Source organism: Hyla sarda, chromosome 3 (assembly GCF_029499605.1).
Source record: "Hyla sarda isolate aHylSar1 chromosome 3, aHylSar1.hap1, whole genome shotgun sequence".
Classification (NCBI taxonomy): Eukaryota; Metazoa; Chordata; class Amphibia; order Anura; family Hylidae; genus Hyla; species Hyla sarda.
This window is the reverse complement of record NC_079191.1, coordinates 278,074,593-278,097,013: the sequence shown is the minus strand read 5'-3', so window position 1 is coordinate 278,097,013 and position 22,421 is coordinate 278,074,593. Positions and strand designations below refer to the sequence as shown.

The window sequence follows — 22,421 nt, the reverse complement described above, 5'->3', positions numbered from 1 at the left end:
AGATGAAGTTAGAATATCAATATTTAAAGAGGTGTTTAAACTTAACTTTAATCACTGTAGAGTAAAAGTGAATTATCATTTATACTATGTTGCAATTTCTCACCATTTTTAAGACCATGCTGCTTGATTTTAGTGAGCTTAGAAAAATCTTGTTTTTATCCAAGGCTGCAAATCTATTGTTCCGATCACAGGCAACTGAGTCAAGTGCAGGACTTAATTGTATCAGAGTTCTGTCTTGTTATGGCTCACACACAGAGCTACAATACGGCTTTGCTTTGTACAGAGCCATAATGAGGCTTCCAGAGAGGTCCAAGAGGCTTCTACTATACCGCAGTATGCCTCAGATTTTCATTTGATTCTATATGTATGGATTTATTCCCCAAAGCAACACTGCTTTACACACAAGGGGGAGGGGGAGTACAGAGTATTATTGAACCTGTATAGCTACAGTATCTCACATGCATCTTAAGTGAGTTTACCCTTCATATTTCTATAAATATTTTATTACTTTATGTGCATTTGACAACACTGAAAAAAGACTACAATGTATAGTAAGTTGACAGCCTGTATATCAATGTTTAATGTTGCTCTTCGCTTAACTTGTTAAGGACCAAGGGCGTACCTGTAAGTCCTGGGCCATTTCCCATTCTATAATGCGGGGCCATGGCGTCATAGCAGGTCAGTCCTGGCCTCTAACAACGTCCAGGACCCGTGGCTAATAGCGCGCAGCATTGATCGCGGTGCCACGCGCTATGAACACTTTAGATGCCGCGTCCAAAGTGAAAGTAAACTACCCCCAGCTACCTCAGGGGGCTGTTCGGGACCGCCGCGGTGAAATTGCGGCATCCCGAACAGCTGTGGGACACCAGGAGGGTCCCCTACCTTCCTCCTTGCTGTCCGATCACCCAATGACTGCTCAGTGCCTGAGATCCAGGCATGAGCAGTCAAGCGGCAGAATCATTGACCAATGGTTTCCTATGAGAAACCATTGATCAATGTAAAAGATCAGTAAGTGCAGTGTTATAGCCCCCTATGGGAGCTATAACTTTGCAAAAAAAAAAGTGAAAAAAAAAGTTAAGATCATTTAACCCCTTCCCTAATAAAAGTTTTAATCACCCTCTCCTTTTCCCATTAGAAAAAAAGTGTAAATAAAAATAAACATATGTAGTATTGCCACGTGCAGAAATGTCCGAATTATAAAAATATATAGTTAATTAAACCGCACAGTCAATGGCGTACTCGCAATAAGAATTTCAAAATAGCGTCTTTTTGGTCACTTTTTATATCATGAAAAAATGAATAAAAAGCAATCAAAAAGTCCAATCAAGACAAAATAGTACCGCTAAAAACTTCAGACCACGGCGCAAAAAATGAGCCTTCATACCGCCCCGTATGCAAAAAAATAAAAAAAAGTTATAGGGGTCAGAAGATAATTTTAAACGTATAAATTTTTCTGCATGTAGTTATGATTTTTTCCAGAAGTATGACAAAATCAACCAAAGTAGGGTATCATTTTAACCGTATGGACCTAAAGAATAAAGAGAAGGTGTCATTTTTACCGAAAAATTTACTTTGTAGAAACGGAAGTCCCCAAAATCTACAATTGTGTTTTCTCTTTAATTTTGTAGCACAAAGATTTTTTTTTTCTTCAGTTTCGTCGTAGGTTTTTGGGTAAAATGACTGATGTCTTTACAAAGTAGAATTGGTGGCGCAAAAAATAAGCCATCATATGGATTTTTAGGTGCAAAATTCAAAGTTATGATTTTTTAAAGGTAAGGAGGAAAAAGTGAAAGTGCAAAAAAAAACGGAAAACCCCCTGGTCCTTAAGGGGTTAAAATAACACAATGCCATTAATGTCTAAACCTTGGTAACAAAATATGACATATATGACAAAATATGAGTGCGGTCAGGATTGCTGCAGAGTGGTAGGGGCTCAGCCTGTCAGTGCGCAGACCATACACCGCACACTGCATAAAATTGGTTGGCATGGCTGTCATCCCAGAAGGAACCCTCTGGGACAAGTGTTTGCAGAAAGCCTGCAAACACTTCGCTGAAGACATGTAGACTAAGTGCATGGATTACCGGAATCATGTCACGTGGTCCGATTACACTCAAGGTCTCCAACATCCACTAGCTCCGTAATGTAATCATAAGGAAGTGGAAGAGGACTTCCGTTGAAACCTGTGAAGCTTTGGTGAACTCCATGCCCAAGAGTTTCAAGGCAGTGCTGGAAAATAATAGTGGCCACACAAAATATTCACATTTGGCCCAATTTGGACATTTGTACTTATGTTGTCACTTCTGTTGCCAAGATTTAGACATAGCTGTATGTTGAGTTATTTTGAGGGGTCACAACAGTAACCCCTTAAGGATCAAGCCCATTTTCACCTTAAGGACCCGGCCATTTTTTGCACATCTGACCACTGTCACTTTAAGCATTAATAACTCTGGGATGCTTTAACTTGTGAATTTGATTCCGAGAGAGATAGTTTTTTCGTGACATATTCTACTTTAACATAGTGGTAAATTTTCGCCGATACCGGCATAGTTTTTTGGTGAAAAATTCAAAAATTTCATAAAACCTTTGAAAATTTTGCATTTTTCTAATAACAAATAAATGATATATTAATTCACATATACAATATGTCTACTTTATGTTTGCATCATAAAGTTGACATGTTTTTACTTTTGGAAGACATCAGAGGGCTTCAACGTTCAGCAGCAATTTTCGAATTTTTCACAAAATTTTCAAAATCTTAATTTTTCAGGGACCAGTTGAGTTTTGAAGTGGATTTCAAGGGACTTCATACTAGAAATACCCCATAAATGACCCCATTATAAAAACTGCACCCCTCAAAGTATTCAAAATGACATTCAGTAAGTGTGTTACTCCTTTAGGTGTTTCACAGGAATAGCAGCAAAGTGGAGAAAATTCAAAATCTGCATTTTTTACACTCACGTGTTCTTGTAGACCCAGTTTTAGAATTTTTACAAGGAAAAAAAAAGGAGAGAAATCCCCAAATGTGTAACCCAATTTCGCTCGAGTAAGGAAATATGTGTATGTAAAGTGTTCGGCGGGCGCAGTAGAGGGCTCAGAAGGGAAGGAGCGACAATGGGATTTTGGAGAGCGAGTTTTTCTGAAATGGTTTTTGGGGGCCATGTCGCATTTAGGAAGCCCCTATGGTGCCAGAACAGCAAAAAAACACCCCACATGGCATACTATTTTGGAAACTACATCCTTCAAGGAACGTAAGAAGGGGTACAGTGAGCCTTAACACCCCACAGGTGTTTGACAACTTTTCATTAAAGTTGGATGTGTAAATGATTTAATTTTTTTTTTACTAAAATGCAGGTTTTCCCCCAAATTTTACATTTTTACAAGGGGTAATAGGAGAAAATGCCCCCCAAAATTTGTAACCCCATCTCTTCTGAGTATGGAAATACCCCATGTGTGGACGTCAAGTGCTCTATGGGCGAACTACAATGCTCAGAAGACAAGGAGTCACATTTGGCTTTTGGAAAGCAAATTTTGCTGAAATGGTTTTTGGGAGGCCTGTCGCCCATGGTGCAAGGTCAGAAAAAAATAAACCACATGGCATAATATTTTGGAAACTACACCCCATTTTTACAAGAGGTAATAGGAGAAAATGCCCCCCAAAATTTGTAACCCCGTTTCTTCTGAGTATGGAAATACCCCATATGTGGATGTAAATTGGTCTGCGGGCAAACTACAATGCTATGAAGAGGAGAGCCATTGGGCTTTTGGAGAGAGAATGTGTCTGGAATTAAAAGCCACGTTCATTTACAAAGCCCCCATGTTGCCAGAACAATGGATCCCCCCCCCCCACATGTGACCCTATTTCGGAAACTACACCCCCTCAGGGAACGTAATAAGGGGTGCAGTGGGTATTTACACCCCACTGGCCTTTGACAAATCTTTGGAACAGTGGTCTGTGCAAATTAAAAATTACATTTTTCATTTTTACGGACGACTGTTGTAAAAAGGGGTGCAGTGAGATTTTTTGATTACTTGAGGGGTGTAGTTCCCAAAATGTGGTCCACTGTTCTGCCATCGTGGGGGCTAAGTAAATGCACATGGCCTTCAATTCCAGACACGTTCACTCTCCAAAAGCCCAACGGCGATCCTCTTCTGAGCATTGTAGTTCGCCCGCAGAGCACTTTACATCCACACATGGGGTATTTATATACTCAGAAGAAATGGTGTTACAAATTTTGGGGTGCTTTTTTCCCATTACCCCTTGTGAAAATTAAAATTTGGGATAACACCAGCATTTTAGTGAAAAAATACAAAAAAAAATTCATTTTCATTTCCAACTTTAAGGAAAATTCGTCAAACACCTGTGGGGTGTTAAGGCTCACTGTACTCCTTGTTACGTTACGTGAGGGGTGTAGTTTCCAAAATTGGGTCAAAGTGTTTTCTTTTTTGCGTTTATGTCAGAACCGCTGTAACGATCAGCCACCCCTGTGCAAATCACCTCAAATGTATATGGTGCTTTCACGCCCGATCCTTGTTGTGCGTCTGCAGAGCATTTTATGTCCACTTATGGGTATTTCTGTACTCAGAAGAAATGGTTACTAATTTTAGGGGTCTTTTTTTTCCTTTTACCTCTTTTTACAACAGGCTGGAGTAGACCCCAACTTTACCTTTTCATAAGGGGTAAAAAGGAGAAAAAGCCCCCCAAAATTTTCAACAATTTCTCCCGAGTACGGAAATACCTCATATGTGGCCCTAAACTGTTGCCTTGAAATACGACAGGGCTACGAAGTGAGAGAGCGGCATGCACATTTGAGGCCTAAATAAAGGGATTTGCATAGGGACGGACCCGGATGCAAGAATTAGACTTGCCTCCGATACCAAAAATACCCTATGGCAATGTTTCCCAAACAGGGAGCCTCCAGCTGTTGCAACACTCCCAGCATGCCTGGACAGTCAATGGCTGTCCGGCAACACGGAGTTGTTTTGGAAACAGTGTCCTACGAGACATTTTTTATATTTTTATTTGGGGGGGGGGGGGGTATATGTAGTGCTTTACCCTTTATCATGTGTTATAGTTAGTGTTTTTAGGGAGCATTCAAACGGTGGTGGTTTACAGTGAGTTTGTTGCTGGGAGTTTAAGCTGTGGCGGAAAATTTGATGTATATCAAACTTGCAACAAGAAACTCACTGTTAACCCCCGCCCATATTTCACATATTTGGGGAGGGGGGTGGGGGGGACAAACCTCCAGCTGTTGCAAAACTACCACTAACAGCATGCCCTTTGGCTGTCTGTGCAGGCTGGGACTTGTTCTGCAACAGCTGGAGGCATACTACTAAAACTCCCAGCATGCCCTTTAGCTATCCGTGCATGCTGGGTGTTGTAGTTATGCGTCAGCTGGAGGCATACTGGTTGCAAAGCACTGAGTTTGTTACTTAACTCAGTGTTTCCCATCCAAGGTGCCTCTAGTTGTTGCAAAACTACAACTCCCAGCATGCCCAGACAGCCGAAGGACATGTTGGGAGTTGTAGTTATGCAACAACTGGAGAACAGTTTGGAGACTACTGTGTAGTAGTGTCCAAACTGTAGCCCTCCAGATGTTGCAAAACTACAACTCCCAGCATGCCCAGACAGATGTTGTAGTTTGGCAACTCCTAGAAGACAGCAGTGTAGATCACTTACCACTGATCCTCACTGCTGCGTCCGCCTCCATACTGCCGCCGATCCCGCCGCTGGTCCCCTGGCCTCCTCCTGCACTCCGGTACCTGCCGTCATCTCCCCCCCCTGCTCTGCCCGGACATCCAGGGGCGGGCAGAGCAGGGATTTCAACTCTAACCCCCCCCCCCCCCCAACTGCCATTGGTCGGTTAGTCCTAACCGACCAATGGCAGGGGATAGGAGGAGGTGGCACCCCTGCTACCTCGCTACTATCCCTCAGGATGATCGGGTCTGTCTCTGACAGCTCCGATCATCCCTATTTTCCGGGCTATCGGGTCACCAGAGACCCGATCAGCCCGGAAACGCAGTGAGCCCCGCAAGTCGCTTATCATTGGTGAGTCACTTACTGACTGGCTAATGACAACGATCAGCAGCAGGGGACCATTCTGATTAGTCCCCAGCTGCATAGTGTCATTGGTCAGCTGTTCAGTACAGCTGCGATGATGTTTCTATCACTGGACATGGTCATAGAAAATGTATTGGACGTGTATGAACATCCATTTGCGGGAAGGGGTTAAACACGTTATACATGCTGTGCACTCAATACTTTACATATAGCAGAGTGTCATTTCTTCAGTGTTGTTCCATGAAAGGATATAAGAAAATATTTACAAACATATTTATGTGATTGGGATATACTGACTAATATGAGATACTGTATAGTTTTTATTTCTTGTGAATGGTTTAGTGCAAAAATTTTAATGAAAAACTGCTACTGACATGAAACCCCACCATGTCAGTATTCCTGCCATTTTACTGAAAAACCGCAGGTTGCTATGGAGCCCGTGCCTATTAAGGAAATGTTATTTTTTTATTCAAATGATGATAGCATTGTCTGTCACACAAAAAAGATGCCTTGGTAGCCTAAAGAAGTTGTAACTAGTAAGTTAGTGCATAATAAAAGGTGATTGCCAGATTGTAATGGTGTATAATAAACTGGTTAACACATCCCCCACAGTCATTCTCCATAAATTTGGATGTAAAACACCACCTGGTTGTGTAATCTAGGATCTGAAGAACATAAATTTAACAGCCATTACATCGTTGGTCATACTGTATATGTATACTGGCAGCTGTGTGAGGATCCTATAAACCCTAACCTACTCTTCTATTTGTATTTAAAATGGCACTTCTATCCATAAACCTCAATTGTATAGGACACTTACCCAAGAGACTCACTCGACCAGAAGACAATAATGACGGATCGTCTTTTTTCACATTGTTTATTGAATCATCTACTAACTCCTTAATATGATCAATTCCTATAACTTTGCCCTTGGGGCCAACCTGAATAAGGAAAAAGAAAAAATATCAAAGTATCAATGCAGTGTGCATTCATCTATACAAAACCTTATATGCTCATTTACACCATTAGTTCTACTGCTGCTACTTGAAATACAGTTTGTTTACAGACCACAGAGAGCAAACTGCAATAACCTGAGTCTGAATCGGATTAATAGGCTGTAAGGAACTTGCAAGGGATAAGAATCATCAACAACCTGATGTAGCTAAAATGAAAGGTTTTCTTTGATTAGAAGTACCTTACTGTGCAAAAGTCTAAAACTGCCTTTGTTTCCAACTGCCTAAAAAAGTTGACAGAAACAGAACTAAAATCAGATATAAAATAACCATTTGCATAATGAAGAGGAAAATCAAAGTTACTTAAAAAGACATGTGTCATCGTCAGGTACAGTAAAAAAAAAAAAAAAAAATCCACACTCAATCCCCCAAATCCCCTCTCATTACTGGTTCCTGTGATGTTGCAAAGAAAAATGTCCGCTCAGCCAATCACTAGCCATAGCATTGGCCCGTCTTAGTAAGCGATTAGCTGAGCAGTCATCTCATTACAAGGGCCAAAACATTACAAGAGCCAGATAAAAGCTGCAGGGATCAGACACTGTAAAAATGACAGTGGTGTGGGATCAGGGGAAGGCGAGTATGCCTTCTTATAATTATATTATATTATTTTTACTGCACCCGCACAATGATTTGTAATAGTCTTGTGTCTCAATATAGTTGTTACATTTATGTTAGTCTGGTGTTTGCAAGAGGAAGCCCCCCAAAAAAAAAAAAAAAAACGGGGGAAAGGCGCAAACTATAGTGAGTGTCTTAAGTACAGGATAGTAGGACTGGGGCAAAGGATACAATTTAAAATTTTTGTTTTGCCTAATGTAAAAGAGAAATGTAATATTTGGACAGTGTTCTCTTGGTAATGGTCTAGGGCTCTGTCCAAATATGTGTCAGAGGGTCCATTCTAAGACACAGTTCACAGATCAAATCAAATAGTGATCAAAGGTAAGAAGATTGCTGCATACTCTGACTACATCCACAAGCTCATACTTCCACTGTAAGACAACTTACCGTACATATAGCTGCTAAAAAAAAGGAAATAGACAAAACAAGATAATATGCACACCTAAGGTCATCCAATATCCTATGAACAATGTCTGACTAGGAAAGGTGTCATTCCACTGCACAGAAATGACTTAAATGGGCACTGCCCAAAAAAATATTTGCATATGATACAGCAGGTAAAATAAATAAGATTTGTAATTTACTCCCTGTACAAAAATAAATAAAAGTATTTTTATGTCACTTTCATGGCCTTATAAATCTGGCCACTAGGGGTCTCCCTTCTGGTCCAGACTGCATTCCGTCTGCTCAATAGCACAGACATTGGTCTCCTGCCAGTCAGGTAGTGCTGTCTGGTCATAGGCAGTGAATAGCACTCGCTCTCTGCCTGTGTATGAAACAAGGATAGAGTGCTATTCACTGCCTATGGCCAGACAGCACTTCCTGAATTTGGTCTTCTGCCAGTCCAGCTGGAGATCAAAGTCTTTGCTTTTGAGCAAACTGAATGCGGTCTAGACCAGAAAGGAAACCCCTAGTGGCCAGAATTATAAGGCCATGAAAGTGACAGACTTTTTTTTTTACAGGGAGTAAATTACAAATCTTAAGAAGAGCTCTCTGATGGATTGGAGGGTGAACGCATTCTGCGGTTTGCTGCTTTAAAAAAAAATATTTTTATCTATGGACGTAAATGTACATCATGGTGCGGTGGTACTTAACGCACCATGACGTACATTTACGCTCAGTCATGACCGCGATGGATTGGAGCGTTATTTGTGACGGGAGAAAAAACGTTAAATGCACTACTTTTTCTCCCGTCACAAATAACGTCCGTTATTCATAATGGGCTATAATGGGTGATGGCGGATAATCAAAAAATTCCATAGACTTGAATGGGATTTTGTAATGGCTGTTTTTAAGGGTTATCTGCGTGAAAACAAAACCTTCTAAAATTTGCTAAATTGCGGTTTTCTTTGCAATTGTCCCACATAAATAATTTTTTTTGGTTGTGCCGTACATTTTATGGTAAAACAATTGATGTCATTACAAAGTAAAATTGGTGACACAAAAAACAACCCCTTATATGGGTTATGATTTTTAGAAGGCAAGGAGGAAAAAATGAAAATGCAAAAATAAAATGGGCCTGGTCCTTAAGGGGTTAATGCATATAAGTTGCAAACACCAAAATGGATGACTTTTTCAAAAAAAAAATATAAATCTAATTACTAAAGGAGTTATAATTATTATTTTACTTATGAGTTATTTTCTAGTTGTAAATGATTATGGGGCAGCTGCTCTGTAAACAGCAGGTCAGAGATTTGCTTTATAGCAGCCACATGAACGTAGGAAAGTGATGTCTAAATCACTGTTCCCAACCAAAGTGCCTCCAGCTGTTTCAAAACTACAACTCCCAGCATGCCTGGACAGCCTTCGGCTGTCCAGGCATGCTGGGAGTTGTAGTTTTGAAACAGCTGGAGGCACCCTGGTTGGGAAACAGTGGTCTAAAGATTATGTATTGACTTCTATGGAAGAGTTGTGTGCATGTTCTGTGACCTATTGTCTATGGTGTGCTCACTGAAGCATAATCTTAAATGTGATAATAAGATGACTGCTTAGAATACAGAGTGCTTATACAGACAGTGACATGGTAAATTTTAAAAATGTCATTTACTTCAAAATCAATCGTCCTAGAACAAAGGTGTGACTGGGATATATCAAACGCAACATCAGTTGGTATGTCATGTACAAAAAGCATTACAATCTTTGTTGGTACAAAAATTTATAACACCACCATTAAAATGACAAAATTTTGATTTGGCACAAAAATAAACTGATACAGAAAATAAAGGTGAGGGCAATAGAATGCATACAATGGTGAAGGACAGGTAAATGAGTCTCACTTATAAACAATGTCGACAGAACCACAGAAAAATATAGTCATAACCACTAGGGCCTAAATACAGAGAAAAGACTAAAAAAGAAAACCTCAAAACAATGTGTGCTGTCTAGAGCCTGCACTTACGTACCCCAACGTACGTTTCACGGTTGCTTCATCGGGGGGCATGCACGCATTAAGAAAACTCAGTGAGACCAATGTGTTTTCTGCGTCAAAAACAGCGTGGTCTCACTGCTCAAAAGACTAAATTATTGGGGCCCATACAGGTCATCACAGAGGGTTCCAGCCTGGTATCAGACACTTATTCCCTATGCTGTGGATTAGTTGTGCTTAGTACCCCTTTAAAAAAACATGTCAGGTCCTAGGTGCCTCACATACAGTCAACCAAAAAAAATAATAACTTGGATGAAATAAATACATAATACCAGTTCATTATGTCTAATGTAAACAAAGATTAGGGAAACTTTGTGACATGACATACAAATCTGAAACCTGGTATGTCTAATGTACCCATTAAAACTGTCACTAGCAATAGACTTTCCATAACTAAAGTACTCTGCATGCATATCCAAAAGCCCGAAATTAGGGTTAAAAGACACTTTCCTTGCTTGAAAATAAAATACATCTATTCTAGGCTATTTCTCATGTATGTGGAATGACTATAAAAAAGGGGTCACTGATTTGGAAACTCCATCATTAAAAACAGCTAGGTGAGACAATGCTGAACAAAGTGTTTTACTTGAACGCATAAGGTACAATGTAGAAGTACCAGGAGAGCTTTGAAGGGCAGCCACATGGGAAGAGCTAAAGGATTTCACTATGACAACCATAGGTTACTGTTTGTTTGTGAAATGCCTGGCACCAGAAGTCTGCTCTCAAAGGATTACATGGAGGGAGGCATCAGCTGACGGCAGGCCCCGGTGTGCTGCGCTGCACTCGGCAGAAAGTAGCTATTTATGTATAGCAATGTCTGGAATCATTAACATGACCAGAGAACGGAAAATCGAGTAATGTGAACCAAACTGGCATCTTTACTGTACATTAAATAAACAGGGTACCATATTATATCCATTCATTAAGAAATGTCAGTCTTACTCTAGGTTCACTGCATTTTCCCCTATGTTTAGCCTGTATATTGGGAGAGTTACTAACATACACTCTTAGGGGGGAATTTATCATTTGTTTTACTCAGGTTTTGTGGTGTACATTTGTCTCACAGTGTGTCTCAGATGCTGTTGTGAGACATTTCCTTGCGACTTTTGCATTAGAAGGTTTTTCAAAAAGAACATACCAAGTCGTGATTTTAGTTGATATCAGGCAGGGGTAAGGAATTTATCAAGTGCGACTTTTCAGTTTGTCGCATCTTTTGTTGCAACTGCCCTTACTGAGGCACAAATCTACACCAGCCCTGACTTGGCTTACGAAACTAACTGCATACACTTATCAAAAAGTCACATTTTGTTGCACAGGTTAAAAAGTCGCACAAATAGTCACCGAACAATGTGGTGTACTGAAGTAAGAAATGTGATCACCACCAGATTTATCAAATTCCCTGCACCATGTCATAAATCTGGTGCAGGTACACAGTTTCCACCACATGAATCAATGGGGTAAAAAGACGCTCACCTACACCACTCTTGATGACTACCCTCTAAATGTCTCCATAGGGGTCCATTAGTCAGAAAGGAGGACTAGAGACAGTTTTTTGGCCTGTGTCTCACCAGTATAAAAGTGTGTGGCATACTATTGTAGACTATGCCATTTCCAAATACGGAACACTGTATAAAGAGTATCCATTAGACAAATAACATACTAGCCTAGCAGTGATGGCTGCCACTGTATGACATCCATAACAGGCCTCAAACATACATTTCATAACCTTTCCAATAGCTAATGATGACATATCCAAAAATGGATTCAATTATAGCCTATGGGTGACAAATCTATCAAATGCATGTCTAACAGTGGAATCTGTCACTCATTGGTTATAGTGGCATCTGTTTAACCTCTTCAGGACACAGGGCGTATGGATACGCCCTGCATTCCGAGTCCTTAAGGACCGAGGGCGTATCCATACGCCCGTGGGAAATCCGGTCCCCACCGCTAGCCGGTTGGGGACCAGAGCCGGATACCTGCTGAAATCATTCAGCAGGCACCCTGGCACATCGCCCAGGGGGGTCCTGAGACCCCCCATGTCGGCGATCTGAGAAAATCGCATGTCAATTCAGACATGCGATTTTCTCCAATTCCGGGCTGATCGGGTCTCTGGTGACCCGATCACCCGGAAAATAGGGCTGATCGGAGTTGTCAGCAACAGCCCCGATCAGCCTTAAGGATAGGAGTGAGGTTGCAAAGCTGCGATCTACTCCTATCCCCTGGCATTAGTCAGAATGGAGTTCTGACCAATGGCAGCACAGGACAGGGGGTTGCCATGGCAACCCCCCGTTCTGCCCGCCCCTGGATGTCGAGGGGCTCTGGGAAGAAGATGGAGGCCGTACCTGCAGGAGAAGATGCCTGGGGACCTGGGATCTTCGCTGGAGCCTGCAGGATCCTGATCAGGTAGGGAATCGACAATGGGGGGGGGGGGCAAGGCGGGAATTGAAAGTGAAAGTAAATCGATCTTTACTGTGGCAACCACTAGGGGGGCAAAACTGCAACTCCCAGCATGCCCATGTCTGGGCATGCAGGGAGTTGTAGTTTGGCAACATCTGGAGGGTCACAGTTTGGAGACCACTGTTACAGTGGTGCCCAAACAGTAGCCCTCCAGATGTTGCCAAACTACAACTCTCAGCATGGCTAGACTGCCCAGGCATGCTGGGAGTTGTAGTTCTGTAACATCTGTCCCTTCAGATTTAGCAGTTTTCATGACATTTTTGAAAATTGCTGCTCTACTTTGAAGCCCTCTAATTTTTTCAAAAAGCAAAAATATGTCCATTTTAGGATCCCAACATAAAGTGGACATATTGTATTTGTGAAGAAAAATAAAATTTATTTGGAATATCCATTTTCCTTACAATTAGAGAGCTTCAAAGTTAGAAAAATGCTAAATTTTCAAAATTTTCTTGACATTTTGGGATTTTTCACCAAAAAAGGATGCAATTAACGCCGAAAATTTACCACCAAAATAAAGTAGAATATGTCACGAAAAAACAATCTCAGAATTGGAATATTCGGTAAAAGCGTTTTTGCATTATTAATTCGTAAAGTGACGGTGGTCATAAATGCGAAAAAGGGCTCAGTCCTTAAGGTGAAAAAGGGCTGCGTCCTTAAGGTGTTAATGGATACATAATGAAAAAGCTCACTATGTACAAATTACATACATCCCATATAAATTTATGGGTAATGGATGCAGTTACCAGGTACATGTCACGCCTTCATTTAATGTATATGATAAAAGCTTTTTCCAGTGTGGATGTTAAATAGAGGCCAAAAATGCAGTGTGAACCCCGCATAAATTTAAGTTAAAGATCTTTGCTTAGTTTTATAGCCTCTACAATGTGCTGGATGAGCTCTATGCTCGCCCTACACTTCTACACAGCTTACATGATTCTCCCCTGTAGACTGTCTTGACTGATATCCTCTCTTATTACCAGCCTGAGTGAGTTGTCCTCCAAGGTTTCTTTACTCCCATGTTCACTATTTGAGCTGGTATTATGACCTCCTCCCTGCTGTTATCTGATAGAGCATAAAGTCTGTCTGATAGATTTATTGCATCCTTCTCTGGGTAGCAGCTAAGTCTATGATCACATCAGCATTGTTCCATTCCGGAGCTAAGTTCAGGCTTGGAGGGAGGTTGTGACACTGAACACCAGAGAAACCCAACAGGTCCCATTCATTTAGAATAGGTCCATAGGGGTTCTATTAGATGCCCATTATTTTAAAAAACCACTGATATGCAGGAATTTTTTTCTCAGCTAAAGTCCCGTCATTTGAAAGGAATCAGTGAACGGAGCTCCCTAACAGAGCTCCAAGTGCTAATGTGAACATCTTGGCAAAACATTAACCTTTCTAATATACAGTCATGGCCGTAAATGTTGGCACCCTGGAAATTTTTCACAAAAATTAAGTATTTCTCACAGAAAAGGATTGCAGTAACACATGCTTTGCTATATACGTTTATTTCCTTTGTGTGTATTGGAACTAAACTAAAAAAGGGAGGGGAAAACAAAATTATTGCCACCCTTTCAAAATTGTGGAAAAATAAGATTGTTTCAAGCATGTGATGCTCCTTTAAACTCACCAGGGGCAAGTAACAGGTGTGGACAATATAAAAATCACACCTGAAAGCAGATAAAAAAAGAGAGAAGTTCACTTCGTCTTTGCATTGTGTGTCTGTGTGAGCACCACACTAAGCATGGACAACAGAAAGAGGAGAAGAGAACCGTCTGAGGACTTGAGAACCAAAATTGTGGAAAAATATCAACAATCTCAAGGTTACAAGTCCATCTCCAGAGATCTAGATTTGCCTTTGTGCACAGTGCGCAACATTATCAAGAAGTTTACAACCCATGGCACTGTAGCTAATCTCCCTGGGCGTGGACAGAAGAGAAAAATTGATAAAAGGTGTCAACGCAGGATAGTCCGGATGGTGGATAAGCAGCCCCAAACAAGTTCCAAAGATATTCAAGCTGCCCTGCAGGCTCAGGGAGCATCAGTGTCAGCGCAAACTATCCGTCGACATTTAAATGAAATTAAACGCTATGGCAGGAGACCCAGGAGGACCCCACTGCTGACACAGACATAAAAGAGCAAGACTACATTTTGCCAAAATGAACTTGAGTAAGCCAAAACCCTTCTGGGAAAATGTCTTGAGAACAGATGAGACCAAGATAGAGCTTTTTGGTAAAGCACATCATTCTACTGTTTAACAAAAACATAATGAGGCCTACAAAGAAAAGAACACAGTACTTACAGTGAAATATGGTGGAGGTTCAATGATGTTTTGGGGTTGTTTTGCTGCCTCTGGCACTGGGCCGCCTTGAAGGTGTACAAGGCATCATGAAATCTGGATTACCAACAGATTTTGGGTTGCACTGTACAGCCCAGTGTCAGAAAGCTGGGTTTGCATCCGAGATCTTCCAGCAGGATAATGACCCCAAACATACATCAAAAAGCACCCAGAAATGGATGGCAACAAAGCGCTGGTAGAGGTCTGAAGTGGCCAGCAATGAGTCCAGATCTACATCCCATTGAACATCTGTGGAAAGATCTTAAAATTGCTGTTGGGAAAAGGCGCCCTTCCAATAAGAGAGACCTGGAGCAGTTTGCAAAGGAAGAGTGGTCCAACATTCTGGCTGAGAGGTGTAAGAAGCTTATTGATGGTTATAGGCAGCGACTGATTTCAGCTGTTTTTTTTCAACGGGTGTGCAACCAAATAAGGTACTCCTCTGTGCTCTCTCCTGTCAGGCAGCACTCCCCCTGTGCCCTCTCCTGTCAGGCAGCGCTCCCCCTGTGCCCTCTCCTGTCAGGCAGCGCTCCCCCTGTGCCCTCTCCTGTCAGGCAGCGCTCCCCCTGTGCCCTCTCCTGTCAGGCAGCGCTCCCCCTGTGCCCTCTCCTGTCAGGCAGCGCTCCCCCTGTGCCCTCTCCTGTCAGGCAGCGCTCCCCCTGTGCCCTCTCCTGTCAGGCAGCGCTCCCCCTGTGCCCTCTCCTGTCAGGCAGCACTCCCCCTGTGCCCTCTCCTGTCAGGCAGCACGCCCCCTGTGCCCTCTCCTGTCAGGCAGCACTCCCCCTGTGCCCTCTCCTGTCAGGCAGCACTCCCCCTGTGCCCTCTCCTGTCAGGCAGCACTCCCCCTGTGCCCTCTCCTGTCAGGCAGCACTCCCCCTGTGCCCTCTCCTGTCAGGCAGCACTCCCCCTGTGCCCTCTCCTGTCAGGCAGCGCTCCCCCTGTGCCCTCTCCTGTCAGGCAGCGCTCCCCCTGTGCCCTCTCCTGTCAGGCAGCACTCCCCCTGTGCCCTCTCCTGTCTGACAGCACTCCCCCTGTGCTCTCTCCTGTCCTATCAGACAGCACAGAGGAGTGCTAGCCCACCCTGACTTACTGGACTTTGTCCATGCCTGTGCTTCAGCTTGGACAAAGCCATGATTTTATAAGCCATGATTTCTATAAAAAAGGAAATAAAATTTTCTTATGAAGTATATTAGAAAGGTTAATGTTTTGCCAAAATGCACAACATATCAAAAGTAAATTTAAAATGCATTTTATATTTAGGAATTGGAAAAAGGGGCCAATCTTAAATTTAGTGGTTTCTTTCTTTTTAACTCCTTACCTTTAAGATCCATGACTAATTTTCCATTCTACATTTTGAAAAATGGCTTGATTAAATATTTTACTGGGGAGGTTTACTTGACATTTAAAAAAAAAAAAAAATAAAAAAAAAATACTTCATTTTAAAAATTTATTTTTATAGCAATCTTTTGATTGCTTTTAGCCTGGGTTCACACTGTGTAATCTCTAAACAGACAAAATCCCTCCGGAGATTCCCAGTGCGGGCAGGATTGTGCAGACATTGCCGCCTCCATAGACTGCAAGCCTGCGGAACGGATATCCACCAGAACATTAAACAAGTTCAATGTTCTGGCGGAACTTTTTCAGGGGATTTTCCAGGGGGAAAGTCCCCCTCGAAAACTCCACAGCGTGCACTGTGTAGCAGAATCCCATTGCCTGCACCAGAATTTCTGCACAGAATTTAAAAAAACGGAATTTTACTCAAATTCTGTAGTGTGAACCCAGCCTAAGTGTTCACTGGTCATTGATATTGGTGATCTACTTGTATACCCTGGCAGATCATACAAAGAGATCCCGTGAGAACAGCACGGAGCAGACAACAGGAGCCCTTGCCACCATAATGAATTATTAGAGCCCTGCAATCGTGCAAAGGTGATCCCATGAGTCTCACAAAGTCTTTCTAGTGCTTTAGATGCAGTGATCAATATTGATCACAATATCTGAAGGGTTTATTGAGAGCACGATCACTGGCATTCGCCATTAGTGGCAGATCCACAGCTGCTGATAGCTATGAAGCGGGAGCAGCTCCTGAGCTAGCTTCATAGATCGTACACACCACAGGATATCCATGTACTTCCTGGTGCGCCCAGGTGGAGTCCCAGGTGGAGCGCCCATGCAAGTCCTGTGTTATCTAGGGGCTAAGCCTTTAAAAGGGAAACTGACTCCCTGTTCACCTGCACTAAACCCAATATGTTATAGTGCAGGTGAATAGATTTAAAAACATTGGTCACAGTCTGTGGTGTAGTATTGTCCATTTATCTAGCCATGGCTATTGCACTACTGTGCGCAATGGAGGCAAAGCTCCCCTGCTTTCTCAATATTAACTGCCCAGCCTACCCTCGTAATGAATATTAAAATTTCTTCACACCTCCTTGCTCTGAGCAGAGCGCAGGCACCGCTACCTCACTCATGTCCTAGTGACGAGGAAGAAGAAATTTGCATATTCCTTACAGAGACGGGCCAGGCAGTGAATATTGAGGAGGCAAGGAAGCTCAGTGAGCCGGCTCCCTGCCTTCATTGCGCACAATGGCGCATTAGGAATGGATCGATAAATGGGCATAACTCTGATACAACACCACGGATTCATTTAAGTGAACATTTTTTTTTTTTTAAAGCTGTTCCCCCGTACTATAACCCAGTCTATTGGGTTTAGTGAGGGTGATCAGCCTGTCAGTTTCTCTTTAAGGATTTATGTAAACAGTTATGGATTAAACAATCTAGTCTATTTTTAAGTATTGTTGCAGCTTCTTTGATAGGGTTATTGTAGAGATTCATCAAAATTTGTTCAAAGAAAAAAAAGTCAACCAGTTGCCCATAGCAACATATCAGATTGATTCATTTTTAAAAAAGGCCTCTAAAATAAAAGAAGCTATCTTATTGGTTGCTATGGGCAACTGGTTGACTTTTCATCTGCACAAGTTTTGATGAATCTCCCCCATTATAACTAAACAACCCATTCTGGGTTTGAAGCCACAACATACAATGCAGCTGAAGAGCAATGTGGATCTTATTGTTTTATTCCCTGTTAACAATATGAGTGTTGAAAATAACAATTGTACTTCACATTATTCATATGCATTTCTAAATAGTGATTACTCATAACCTATAAGAGTAGTTTTAGTTTAGTTTATATCACTTGCATATACTGTTATTAATGTATGTGCATATGCTACCTCTGGATTCATCACTTATATGAAACAAGAATACAAACTCAAAAATCATTACCATTCTTGAAAAACATGCGGTAAGAATTCCACTTCCAGAACCTACATCCAGAGCTTTGGCACCTTCATGTAACTGATCGTGGAGGAGTTCTAATGCATATGCATGCTAAATAAAAAAAATATATTAAAATGTCAGAAAAAGAGAGTACTATGCATTGTCAGTACTGGTGACATTTCTCTTCATGTAGAGGCCATTAAATTTAATGCCAGATGAAAAGCACATTGTGCCCATCCCTCTATTGAAATTATAGCTTAGACTACAGCATTGGCTATTTTTAGCAGTAACCTGTCATTCCTTTAAAGACAGAATTTTTTTTTGTATAACAAAGAAAATAAAGACATGGACAAACATTTATATGCTATACTACCAACACCACAACAGTAGTGCCCTTGGGATGAATGGCCCAGTATACCTACTACGGCCAGAACTAGCACCCTTTCTCTTGGCCAGGCCACCCCACAGACACAGTGCTGCAGCAACAATCCCACCCAAGCATCCCACCCATTTGGTCCACGCATTTTTAATTCGTAGGAGACTCAAGCCTCTCCCAAGCTGAGAGCACATGGTAAGGTGAATTTGGTGATCTGTTCATACTGGTGTGGTGCTGTATGGCAGCCATTGTTGCTATGGCAATGTGTCAGTGGGGGCAGCTTGGCCTAGAGTCTGGGGCTAGGTCTGGCAACAGTGGGGCTGATGGACTACTAGGCCATTCCCCCTATGGGCATCTCTGATGCTGCAGTGGTGGTAGCCACCCAGCGCCCCACTATTTTAAGTTAGAGACCCAGTTGATTTGGGTAGTTGTGACACTTTGATTACAATGTATACTAACTAACTTATGTTAGTTATTGTAATTGTGCTGAGAAGCAATAGACCAATTCTAAAACATGTGGCTGTAACAATATTTATCAATACCTGTCCAGAGGATAAGTTGCTGAGTTGCCCATAGCAACCAATCAGATCGCTTCTTTCATTTTTCAGAAGCCTTTTCAAAAGTGAAAGAAGTGATCTGATTGGTTGCTATGTGCAACTCAACAACTTTTCCTCTGGACAGGTTTTGATAAATCTCCCCCATGTCTTTTTCTGAACTGGTATTGAAAAGATATTCATACTAAAGAATTTCCAAACAAAATTTGACTTTGAAATTCCAAAGCAACAGAGTCCAACTGTGGTCAATGGGATTCCGCTGCACAGTGCATACTACCAAATATTAGCAGCAAAGCTTTCAGTTGCTGAAATTCCACCACTGAAAGAATGAACACGTTCGGGGGAAGAATACGCAGAATACATTGTTGCTCATGGGGACTGACCATGTCCGCTGACCACCCTCAGAATCTCAGCCCAGAATATTTCTGTAGTGTGAATGCGCCCTACGTCCACCTTACTTTACTGCACAGGACTTATATGAGCTTATAATGCTCAGCAACAATGGCCCATATTATCCCTCCATCTGAGACAAAACATGTCTGACAAAAAAAGCAACAAATCACAGCTCCGTTTTTAACTTCCAAAAATGGTCTGAAATAAGGCACATTGATATAGTGGGTCAATGTCTTTGTTCCCCTTCACACATGTCTCTGGCATATTTCTATCGTGGATACGAAAATGCAAAAGGTAAACTAATGACAAAGTTATGATGTGTGTTTAGAACGGTCAGACATCTGCCTATGCCACATGAGAAAACATTGCATGTGGTGTTTTTCTGTCTGTTTATGGACGCTGAGCTAGTGCACCACTTTGTCATTGGTTGCACCTTTTGTCAGACATAGAACTGACTGGATAAGTGTTATTAGAAACCATTTTTTCATCACTTTAGTGCTGCCTGAACCACAAGTCATCGGGTTGGTCCTCAGCAGCTTCCCTTGACAGGTTCCCATTAAAAGGTACCCTTCATCAGTATGTTCTAGATCAGCCTATTTGAATTACGTTTCTAATATACTTCTTCTGGTCTTTCTTGCAGTCCTACTTGCAGATTTGTCTCTGCCAGGCTGCTACAGGAGACAAAGTCAGGAGATGCATGTGGAACCAAAGCTCAGCACAGTATACTGGGGGACATTTATCAAAACCTGTCCAGAGGAAAAGTTGCTGAGTTGCCCATAGCAACCAATCAGATCGCTTCTTTCATTTTTCAGAGGCCTTTTCAGAAATGAAAGAAGCAATCTGATTGGTTGCTATGGGCAACTCAGCAACTTTTCCTCAGGACAGGTTTTGATAAATCTCCCCCTTAAAGTGTACTGTAGACAATCACAGCCGATCCCACACTGAACTGCTCTCTGCTGTGTGTAGAAGACTGAGGGAGAAAGTTCCTCCCATCAGGGCTTCAGATGATGTCATGCCAGCTGGAGAACACCCCTTCCCAGTCTGTGGAGCTCAATGAGACTTCAGAAGCAAGATAGAAAATAATAAAAATGAAGGTAGGAAGTGGTGTATCATGATAGAGGGAGTGAACTGTGAGGATTAAAACATGTATCTAGATCATAACAGGTACTCTCTAAGTTGCAATCAATGAAATGCTGCAGGAATACAAATCCCACGTACCATGTGAGGAGCACTAATTGTTGCTTGATAACCTGTGGAAGACAAAAAGATTTAAGTAATTTCTACTCCCCACAGAAGTGTTTATTCAAGCCACTACAAAGGAATGACATTTCATTTTATATAAACTGACAAAAAGAACAAAGCATTACTGCATGTCATATGCAAGTCAATAGATCTCAGAGCAAAATAGCAGCATGGGGAATGGTAAAACAAAGCAGAGCTGAATAAAGTATAGTGATGTAAGTACAGTATTCTTTCCTACATGCTGCTGCTTAAAGGGTTACTCCGCTCCCCAGCATGCAGAACATTGAGTTCTCAACGCTGTGTGCAGGCTTCCGTGTTCACGTCCTCCCCCTCGTGAGGTCACAGCCTGCCCCCTCAATGAAAGTCTATAGGAAGGGGGCGCGACGGCCATCACAGCCCCTCCCATAGACTTGCATTGAGGGGGCGGGACGTGACATCACGAGGGGGCGGGCGTGAACACTGAAGCCTGCACACAGCGTTCAGGAACTCACTGGGGAGCGGAGTAACACTTTAAGCTCCCAAGATGAAGACATCAGAGTGGTCTGGCACTGAAGCTTGGCCCACATATGCTATATAGTATGTATCACTCCCAAGGTGAACGTGTAAAAACTAGGTGAATATCTGAATTGCAGGTTGACTTGCAATTATTGACTTCTTTGTTGTAGTGAATGGAGGGGTCTCAAAAAAAAAAAAAAAAAAATGCTATACATATTTGATGCGCAGGATTTGATGCTGTGTGTGACCCTACCCTAAAAGGGGTATTCCAGGTTTTTCTTCTTCAGCCTTTGAATCCATGACGCAAAGTTAGAATACTGTTTAATATGCTTGTTTTACCTCCGTGCACCACTCTTTTCATGTGCTTGTATAGCCCACAACCAGAAGTGCTGTAGTTCAAGTCTTTATTTTACTGTTTTTTCAGAGACAATATGTCAAGTCACATGGTCTTCAGGAGGTGTGGCTATGAAGCAGTGGGTGGACAAATCGCATTACTTCAGTAAACCCCTAACACCCTGCTATCTGTCCACCCATTAGAGCATGGCCACAGCTTGGTGAGCATGTGACTTATGACATTGTCTCTGGCTAAAATGCAAGGAAGGTCAGAAACAACAGAAGAATAAAAAGGCCTTACACTACATCACTTTCAGGCTTGGGTCCTGTGTAAGACAATAGGACAAAGCGGTGAACTGAGGTAACAGAAGAATATTACACAGTATTACAACTTGGAATCATGAGCTCAAACGCGGTAGAAAAAAAATACTACAATAACCTCTTACTACTGAAATACATTGAACGGACCGCTAAACCCAAAAACTTACAGGATTCCTACTAAGGACACCAAACTAAACTTTTAAATATATTTTTCCTTATGTAATTATAAGACACTATTTAATTGCTGTTAAAATTCTTAACCTCTATATGGTTTTTAGTGTGATTGAAAAAACGGCCACTAGGTGGCTCTCTTCTGTTCCCTGCAGAAGTCAAACAGTTAGTTTGGTCCCCACCCAGACTTGCAGAAGTCCAAACTCAGGAAATACATACGGGGCATGGCAAGGCACAGCTCTCGTAGGCTTCAGTGACGTTGCACTTGGTAGCAAAAACGGCCACTTTCTCCTGCTGGGAGCTCACACAATGTCAGAAAGGGGAAAGGTATGATACAGAGCTTTTTATAATTCGGA

At 41.9% G+C, this 22,421-nt stretch overlaps 1 protein-coding gene across 3 annotated transcripts in view; it reads right to left on the bottom strand.

The window, feature by feature from the left end:
- The window catches only part of PCMT1 (protein-L-isoaspartate (D-aspartate) O-methyltransferase), a 56,271-nt gene that overhangs the window by 11,260 nt on the left and 22,590 nt on the right, over positions 1-22,421 (bottom strand). For all 3 annotated transcript variants that reach the window (XM_056566697.1, XM_056566696.1, XM_056566695.1), the window contains exons 3-5: positions 20,722-20,753; positions 18,187-18,291; positions 6,880-7,000 (exon numbers count right to left, since the gene is read on the bottom strand). In XM_056566697.1, the coding sequence (XP_056422672.1) occupies positions 6,880-7,000; positions 18,187-18,291; positions 20,722-20,753 (258 nt within the window). The remainder of the gene's footprint in view (positions 1-6,879; positions 7,001-18,186; positions 18,292-20,721; positions 20,754-22,421) is intronic.